Raw genomic sequence first — 10,023 nt, forward strand, 5'->3', positions numbered from 1 at the left:
TCATTTATTAACTTTCTTGTGTAAGTTTTTCAGAGTTGGGGTAAGTTCTCCGACTGTGGGGGAACACAGTGTTCTCAAGCTGTGTGGTCAGGACAAGCCACACCAGCCTTGTGATTGGTGAGGAAACATTCACAAAATACATCACACATTTGCTGGTCATGGGAAAATTATTCATGGGACATACTTGGTACATCTGTGTACCTAAATATATATTTTCTTTCTAACATTAACCTTTTCAGAAAGAACATACAGATTTAGATTCCTGGAGCCTTTAACTAGGTTTTTCTTTATCAATACTGCCAAAGACTAAAATCAATAAATCAGTATTAGCAAGAGCAAAAGTCAAAAGCAGGGAAAAATGATAAGGAAGAGTCCTCAGTCTCTCCATATAACCTCTCTATAATGCTGTAATGCTACCCACTGTAAAAGAAACTGGTTAAACTCAACAATAAGTGTCAGGTCCCCCTTCGCACTGTGGAATGTAAGACACATGCACGTTCACAGTGTTTGGCTAGAGCGGGGGTGGGACAAGGCATGGCAGATACACACAGGTGGAAGGGGAAGTTTGTGTGTGTGTGTAAGTGTAAGTACACTTTAGGGCAGGATATATCACTTGGGACCCTCCGTCACATGCAAACTTCACCACATCTGGTTGCTGACTGTAGCTAAGAAATGTTAGCACTGTACTGTGCTGTCCTTGCATTATATTACATTATCAAAATAAGTGCTTTCACCCAAATGTTAATTTATTAAGGTAAGTTGTTTTTGACTGGGACTGTATGAGACAGATTTGTTTAAAGGCACCAGAAGGTTTCTTTAGATCAGTGTTCAGGAGAACCCATTTTGGTTCCCTAAAGAATCTTTAAATAGATTGTTAGTTGCAGAATCAGTCACAATAAAATAATTAGCAAAAAGCTATTTTAATGGAAATGTGTATGATTTACAAGATCAGAAGCAAACCAGATCTTTGTACGTGAGCAAGCAGGCCAACGTTTATAAAAGAGTTTTTATTGTCTTCAAATGCTATTTTAATTGAGGCAGTTATTTTTGATATCAAGAATTTAAGAGTGTAGAAAGGTGTGAATGACAGCAGAAGGTTCTCACCCTCCTCCTTCACCCCTCACTGCTCACTAGCAGCTCTACAGAGTCACAGCATTTAACACAGAGAGCCAACAGTGTCTTAGTTCATTTACAATAGAGTTATGGGGGAAAATGGATTTCATCATATTAATTAAAGGTACCCCAGTTAACTTTCATTCCGCTGATCAAGTAGCCACTAGGGGGCCTGCAGAAAGAGGCTATGGATTCCCCTATAGCGTCACTCCAAACAACCCTTTTGGTGTCTTTATGATGTTTTTCATTTCTTTCTCATAAAGACTTATTTGATCCCATAGATCATGCAGTTTTAGTGGTATATTTTCTTGAAAACAAGAAAGGATAAATGAAAACAGCTATTATTCAAGCAGTAACATATTCTGGGCTTGTGAAAATTGTTGAGGGATTCTTAATGGTTTTATAGAAAGCTGTGTCTGTGAACTCAGATCTCATCAGCAAAATTACATTTGTGAAACAGATGTTAGTGTTTTAGACTCTTTTAGACTCTCTCTCGTGAACTCGCTCTCTTGCTCTCTGCTTTTTTAGTTGGATTGTGAAGAGATTCATATAACTGTGGTTTTTGCAGTGAAAATACAAACACAGCTGAGTCACAACAAGCTGATTTCAAGCAAATCTGGTGGTAAATTGAATCAGATCACATATTGAAGCAAAAAAAATGCTATTTGAATAGAAAATTTTAGATCACTATTCAAATTGGAGCAAACCTATGAAACTGACCATGTTAGGGACCTTATACAAAAAGGTCAGAATTTTTTTTTGTCCTATCTCCTCTATTAAATCTCATGTTCAGAAGATTCTCAGGTGAATTTGATCTACTCTTCAGAGGCTTTTGCACAAACTTAAGGAGCCCATGCCAGCTTCAGCAAAAGAGGGAACATACCAAATAATAAGAAACTCTGAAGTTCGTGGAAACATCCAACATCCTTCTACTTTTCACTTATAGTGTTACACTCATAATATAAAAACTTTGTATTAAATAAGAATTCGTAATAGAATGCAAAACATACGCATTTCTATCAGTGGCTTTGTGTGTATATATGCATACATGCACACACAAACACACAATCTGGGAAGGAGAAACAGACACCAAATAAAGTTGTGCAACAATAGTGGACTGCATAAGTTAATGACGGCATGTTTGTGACAAAATTACAACAATTAGGAGTCCTGCTGTGCGGTTAACTGTCTCTTCTTTATTCATATGTTTATATGTGCCCATTTAAACATCAGCCTTTTACCTCAAATAACAAACATGTGTTGATTCGGTTATAAACAAACCAAAAACACACACCCATTGAAAACGTAAGCAGGTACAGGAGTTTACAGTCTGGGCATGAAGACTGATTTCTCATTCAACAGCTACAGTTCCATACTGAAAAAGTCTCAGCGTCTGTTAAACTGTAAAACAAGCAGAGTAAGATTAGACTAGAACTATTAAACAGTAGATGGTCACACTGGGCAAAGCAACTGCATCTATACTCCCGGATATACGTCTACAGATACAGTGCAACCTTTGGACCGCTGGAATCTCCTGCTCGTGTCCTGACAGTCTACAACTGTTTAAATTCAAAACCCATATTCACATTGGCCAGATGTGGTGTCATGATTTACGACTGGTCAAGACAGCCAGCGATTATTTCTGAGGGGAAGGAATTCATTTAAAATATTTTCTAATGTAGGTGCCCCAGGAGGTTGACTGCTCTGTTGTATGTCTTATATATGATTTCTATGGTGTGTTGAAACTGAAAGATAAAATAAAAGTCATTCGGTAAATGCCTTGCAAACTGCTCTGATAATTTTCTTATTTTGATACAGTAACGGAGAACTGTGTTATAAGAGAAGACACAGTGAAAGTGAACATTGACAATATATGTTAAAAGCATGTTACAACACTATATGATTGGAATACTAATTTGTAAGCACTTATTCTGCAGCTCAGCAAGATACTGGCCTTCTTTTAGCAAATGCAGTGTTAGAGTGACCAAAATGGAAAAAAAAAAAAACACACACACACTGTTTCTTGCAACATTACTCTATAACTCATGCTGTGTGTAATTATTCAGAGACCAGCAACAGCCTAATAGTCTTATCAGCACTCTTCAGTTTACCCCTCTCTGGAGAAAAGTGCTCACACTGAGAGCAATTAATTCTGGGCCTTGGACAAAGTTAAACGGTGTAAGACAGTCCCTCGCTACACCATTATTCACAACTATAGGACTTGGATTCTACATTTTCTGCAGCAGAAACCACCCAATTCAGCTCATCAATTGATTATCGAAAGATTTTGAACTAGATCAGGTGTGTTGAGGTAGAAAATCACTGATTCTTGCAGTGGAACCCACCCAGAAGCAAGACTGAGCATAACGCCGGAGAGTGAGGAGGTGAGATAAGCGACTTTTATTGAGGGCAAATCCAGGGCCATGGTCATGACAGTCCGCGTTCATAGAGCCAACGCAAAGAGATCGGGGTGCAGACATGGTAAACAAACACAGAACCTCAAACAAGAACCAAACAACACGAGAAGAGAAGAGAAGAGAAGAGAAGAGAAGAGAAGAGAAGAGAAGAGAAGAGAAAAACAATACAATACAATACATCCAAACAACAATTCAAACAAAGACACAGGGCTTAAATACATGAGGGTAAACAAGGGACAGGTAGAAACTCAAGTGGAGAAAATCAGGGGTGGAGTCACGAAACAAGAGGGCAGGACTGAAAACCAAAACAAAGCACGTGGACAGGACTGGGAAGTAAACACAACACGAGCACATGGACAGGACTGGGAGGGGCCAATCGTGACACTGAGAAACTCAGGCCTAAAGCAATGTTTCCCAACTCCAGTGCTCGAGTCCCAGCCACCCATAGCTTCATGATTTCTAACCTTTAATCACATATGATTCAAGTCAAGAAGTACTTTATCATAAGCTAATGATGTGATTCAAGAAGAGCATAAAACTGCAGTGTTGACAGACCTCTGGCTCTAGACTGTATGACTAGTATGTGGTTTAAAGTGCACAATATTCTCTTTCAATTGCATTCCAAGTACAAGCACCTTCTGATGTATTAAGATCCAGAAAATACATTTCCTGCAACCAGCCTAATGCATCAAATGACTAAACGTAAAGCAGTAAAGCTACGTGAGGTACCTACAGCTCTTTCACACTGCATTTCAGCCTGCTCAGCATGCATGTGTTTATGCACAGGTTCTTTCACAAATGAAAACCACAGAACACAGGTACTACGGATTCAAGTATTCAGAAACTTTTGCATTTAAAAGTTATACTCCAGTCACATGACATGTTTTGTTGATTTGGGAAAAAGTTAAAATCAAATCTGAATGAGATTTTTCAGAAAATTTTACTGCACAATTTCTATTTATTAGCAGAGTTTAACATATTCTGAATAAAAAAAACAAAATTCAAAATGCACTATAAACTTTTGCACAGGCTATATTTTATGTTTTACTTCACCCCCATATGTTAAATTAAGCAAATATACAGTGACGGTGTATTAATATTGCAGTTGTGTGTTCTCTGTGAGGTAATAAGTGTAACTTATTTTCAGTTAGAAAATGAACCAAACGCCTAAACCTTTGCATATAAATGTATGTATCTATATATAATGCAGCAAACCACTCCTTAGGTTACTTCTCACATGTTTGGCAGTGTATTGCCCTCAACGGTGGTCAGATACATTTACATATTAATGATTATTATTGTAATTGTTATTGTAGGCCCTTCCAAATTTGTATGTACGTACTAAATGTATCCATCATATATCTATTAAACCTATCAGTCAGGCTTTCACTGCCAGTCTGTCAGTAAAATGCTACTTTATTTGAGGGAGCTTCACAGAGCAGCTTTTTGTTTACTTGACCAGCTTGAATTTGGGCTTAAGATTGACTGAACTGTATAAAATGCCCTCAGCGAAAGCCCAGTGTGGAGTTTGTTCACATCACGAAGCGTGTCCGGATGTGTGGTGTGCGGCAGTGTTTCAGTAAATCTAGTCCCCTAAACTGTAGCGCAGCACGTGTAGAACTAGGGCTCGTTTTGAGACACACCCCACGTCTTGAGTCGTACCACAGACGAGCTGCTGGCGTGTCAAAAACGACTTCCTACTCTCAGATGACATGTAAACAGAGAAGTGCCTTCATGTCCACGGAACAGGCTGCAGGCGCTTTCCTCAGCGCGGGGCGGCCCGTGCTTGCTGAGACACGGCCAGCCAGGAGCTCCACGCCACGCTGCCATGGCTGCTTTGTGGCGCTGAAGTTGCGTAAACAGCGCAGTGTGTATTGAACAGAGACTGTCCTGCAGCGTAACGCTGTCACTTAAAACCCGAACGTACCTTCTGAACGTACCGCGGCACGCTGTCCACGTCTGAGAATGAAGTCTCATTCGGCGTCATCAGATAAAACAGCATGCGTGTACCCTGTGAGAAGGTAACGTCGCCGCTCTCCAGCTGGGCCATGCTGAGCTGTGAAGTGCTGGTGATCACCGGCTCCTACAACGCCTTCTAACCTGCTGTTGTGCGCTGAACTGTATTGTCAGCACAGCCGCTCTGACTTTTGTACTCATGGTGAATGTTTATCGTGGTGCTCGTGCTCTGTGGGATGGCCTGCATGACGCAGCAGAGCGAGTCTGGCCCAGACACCGCGCAGGCCACAGCCACGCTGAAGAGCAGCTCAACCAGAAGTTCTACTACTGCCTCAGATTTCTGCAGTGATAACTACACGCAGATTGTGCGGCCTACAGTCCAGCCAGCCAGAGGATGAAAAACTCACCTATGATTTTTTTTCCGTCCCTGTTTCTGGAAGCAGTATGTCAGAGGTTTTCTCAAAAAAAAACTTGTCAAAATAAAAACTCATTTTCTCAAAATTTGGATTTACTACATCAATTTTATGTTTTCTAATGTCGAAAAAATGACTGTCACTTGAAATAATGACTGAATTTCCCAACTCTCTAACTAATTATGTCGAATTATTCTGATGAATAATTACTTTCTTGAAATTTAATAACTCATTTCAACGTACAATGTCAAAATCTTGTCTTAGTGACACAAAATCTTGAGAAAATGAGACACTCAAAATAAGGCATTATTTTGAGATACTAAGTCAAAGTTTTGACATGCTAAATAAAAAAAAATAACAAAGGCAACTGTTTTCCTCCTCTATCTGGCAGGAATGGACACTGGCCACATAAACAAGCGAGTGTGAGCACCTCTGCTGGTAACCGAGAATAAGGCAAAACCAGATATAAGGACTGCAATAGTAAACTGGCACATGCGATGCTCTTGCTATAAACCTGCTGTTAAGTATCATGCAAACTTACATACTGCAATAAAAATGTTCTTAACTTAATTAAGTAATCTGGTTGTCTTAACATTTTGATTTGAACATTAAATAGTACGCTAACAGAGGAATAATCCATGCCATATGTTTTGTTAACTTCATATTTTGTTAATAATATTAAGAAAATGTATTGGATAAATAATTTGAATCGTAAAGGTCCCCATGTTGGACTGGCGACCTGTCCAGGGTGTATCCTGCCTTCTGCCCGATGACCGCTGGGATAGGCTTACAGATTAACAGATTAGCCAAGTAAGTATTAAGTATTCCTCTCCATATATTAGCTAATAGTGCACACAGCATGCTGCTAAAGCACACCTGTTTGTTCATCTGGTCTTATAAACCTTATATCTTATAAATGTGACCTGTAGCATATTTGACAAATTACACTTAAACATTTAAACATAGCAGGATCAGTTACCTGCATTCAGCAAAGCAGGTAGGTTAAGTTAAATATATTACTTTAAGTAGGTAACTAGTTATATGAGTATGATGCATCTAAGATAAGATGAGAGATGAATTGGACGTAATTGAAATTCTTTTGAGCTATAAAAATCATTACATTTATGGCATTTGGCTGACGCTCTTATCCAGCGCGACTTACAATTTGATCATTTTACACAGGCAGGCCAAGGTGGTGTTAGGAGTCTTGCCCAAGGAATAGACAAACTTTAGTGATTACATTTTGAACAACATGCTGACACCCTAAGTGCTATAAAGCCATTTAATCAGGGTCAGATTAAGATTTAGGAGTGCTGCCTCATCCCCACAAAGTACACAATGCACGGTGGGTAAGATGCTAAAACAATCTTTTACAAACATGGTGAAATGTTTCAAAAACATCTTAAACAAGTGATGAAATCATGACTGAGGATTAAAGAGCATCCAGGAAAGGCCTAGTCCTTTAAATGCAAAGATGTGCTGAGGTCACTTAGCAAAGAAATAGCTGTTTTAAGAACAATGTTGCTCAGTGAGTGGTTACAAGAATTTTAAGCATTTCACCCTCTACAGTGCATAATATCATCAAAACATTCAGGGAATCCACAGAAATCTCTGTGAGTAAAGGGCAAGGCCAAAAACCACAAATGAATTCATGTGACCTTCTAACCTCTCAGAATGACCAGCATGCCTCTGTGATGGATTTCACCAATGGGCATGAGAACACTGTGAAAAACCATTGTCAATAAACACTGCATCCAGAAATGCGAGTGAAGACTGTACTATGCACAGCTGAAATAAAATGTCTGCAATGTCCAGAATTGCTGCCAACGTCTTTGTACTCAAGTTCACTGAAAATGGACGGATGCACAGCGAAAACGTGTACTGTGGTCTGACAAGTCAACCTTTCAGATTGTCCATGGAAATAATAAACATGTTGTTCTCCAAGCCAAAGAAGATAATGGTCATTCAGACTGTTACCAGCATAAAAATCAAAAGCTAAGACCTGCCATGGTATAAGGGTGTATTAGTGCTAATGGAATGGGTAATGTGCACATCTCAGCAGGCACCACTAACACTGAAAGAATAAATATACATTTAGTAGCAACATACGCTGCCTTCAAGACAATGTCTTTTTAATGGAAGTCCATGACAACACCATGTTCTGCACATGAAACAAAAGCATGGTTGGGCAATTAAAGAGTGCAGGTGATAGACTGGAATGCAGAAAAGACTTTTTTAAATAACATTTTTAGAATGTTTTTAGAACTTTTCAAACTTTTTAGAACTTGTTGCAGGCATTAAATTCTGCATATATAAAAAAAAAAAAAATCAGTAAATAAAGTTCAGAAAGTAAAACATCAAAACATTTTGTTGTTGTACTGTTTTCAATTGAACAATTTAACAACTTAAGTCAAACATAGTTTACTAATTACTACCTTCATTTTTAGTAGCATTTCTCACACTGTCCAAACTTGTAATTAAGGTTTGTATGTTGTTCACGTTTTACATGCAGAAGCCACCATCCACCAAATTTAAGACACATAATGATGATGCCCATTGGATACTTATGCCTGACTGACTAGTCCAGTGTGTGAATAGATATAAAGCAAAAGTTTCAAAGTGTTTAAGTTAACAAATAATTAGCAACATTTTGTTGCCCCTGGACAATGGGTGCCCGAGAGTAGTCACCAAAGGTCACCCATATGTCAGATCTGGCCATGTGTTCATTTTGGTGGGTTTTTATTCATGCAATGTTTCATGCAGTGCTTCCTTCATATTTTTCTTTTGCTGTTTATTTTTTTTCTCTTCTTACTAATTAAAAATAACAAAAAAAAAGTTTTCATATGGTTCTTTTGATCGACACCCTGAGTCACATGGTGGAGGGGAAACCTGTGTTTAGACACTCAAATTTTTTTTACCAATTAGGATGCGTACTCACACTGTGGTGACAGGGGATGTATCATATAACAAACTTTCAAACAGACCTTTGTAATAGAATATGATCCATTTGCACACCCTTTTCTAGGTCTCTGGCAGAAGTCTTGACCCAGCCTAGAGGAGAAGTCGTAGTTTAGCATTCTCTCCAATGCTAACGTGCTATTGCTTCCTCAATGGTTTATTCATGTTGGCTCCACACTGAGTCCTGGCATACATTAGCCATGATGAGTCACAGACAGGATAAGGCAAAGCAGTCCGAAATGCATGTGCAGCAAGTGTTAAAACTGTATTCAGATGAAGTTCAAAAGAACATCTGACCATGTTTTAAACCCAGTGTGCAGAAAGCAACTACAGATTGGAAAAAAATAAAGGCAGCAACGTAAGGCATTTTTATTTAGGATGTAAGTCGTATAAGTCTGTATATGAAACTGACAGCTGATGGGTGATAAGAAAATACTGATACTGATATTTACACAACTGGAAAACCTTTCGATTCTCCTGCCGGCTTGATAGCGTCTTTGCTTTGTTTACACTGAGCGATTCAGAACATACAGTAAAAACCAATGAAGGCACGATTTAACAGTGCAAACCAAAGCACAGACCTGACCTCTTCTCAATGTTGCAATGAAAGGTACATTTTGTGGAATGTTCAACTTTTTGACCAAATTACAGATGACATTTAAGGTTTTTTTTTAATTCATTTTAAAGAAATGACACACCAAAAAAATCTAATTTACACAATTTATCCTCACTCCAAACATTCTTAGCTTCTTTAGTTTTCTAAAGATTTTGTGTGACATAGACCTCCATTATGCCCATTACAAGGCTACATTAGCCTTTAGGCTTCAGTGCAGAATGTTTCCATTTACCCCAAGCATAGTTGATCAGACAAGACAAGTTTATGTGTAACAGTTAGAATTAGACGTTTAATACAATAAGTGATTACAAAATTTGCCTTACTACTGTTAAAATGGCAATTACTTTTGTTAAATGTTCAGTTTAACAGATGAAATTAGTTATAGGAAGCCCTTTATGCATGCAATGATGTCTACTGCCATACATCCATCCAATGAGGGAGAGCTATGAATATACATATGCATATGGATCATGTTGGTCAATGAGTAGTTTTGCCTATTGACAATAACCTTATAAGATGTTTAATATCTTACCAGGTTGTAATGCTCTTC

At 38.5% G+C, this 10,023-nt stretch overlaps 1 protein-coding gene and 1 long non-coding RNA gene across 2 annotated transcripts in view; one reads left to right on the forward strand and one right to left on the reverse strand.

The window, feature by feature from the left end:
• The window catches only part of agmo (alkylglycerol monooxygenase), a 49,317-nt gene extending 43,503 nt beyond the window's left edge, over positions 1-5,814 (reverse strand). The window contains exon 1 of the mRNA XM_017696875.2: positions 5,458-5,814. Within this exon, the coding sequence (XP_017552364.1) occupies positions 5,458-5,580 (123 nt within the window). The 5' untranslated portion in view covers positions 5,581-5,814. The remainder of the gene's footprint in view (positions 1-5,457) is intronic.
• Positions 5,805-6,469, forward strand: LOC108427009. The gene is made up of 2 exons (XR_001857817.2): positions 5,805-5,928; positions 6,291-6,469. It is a non-coding gene; the product is annotated as an uncharacterized LOC108427009 (long non-coding RNA).
• The last annotated feature ends 3,554 nt before the right edge of the window (positions 6,470-10,023 follow it).

The sequence above is a fragment of the Pygocentrus nattereri genome, chromosome 17 (assembly GCF_015220715.1).
Source record: "Pygocentrus nattereri isolate fPygNat1 chromosome 17, fPygNat1.pri, whole genome shotgun sequence".
In the NCBI taxonomy this organism is placed as follows: domain Eukaryota; kingdom Metazoa; phylum Chordata; class Actinopteri; order Characiformes; family Serrasalmidae; genus Pygocentrus; species Pygocentrus nattereri.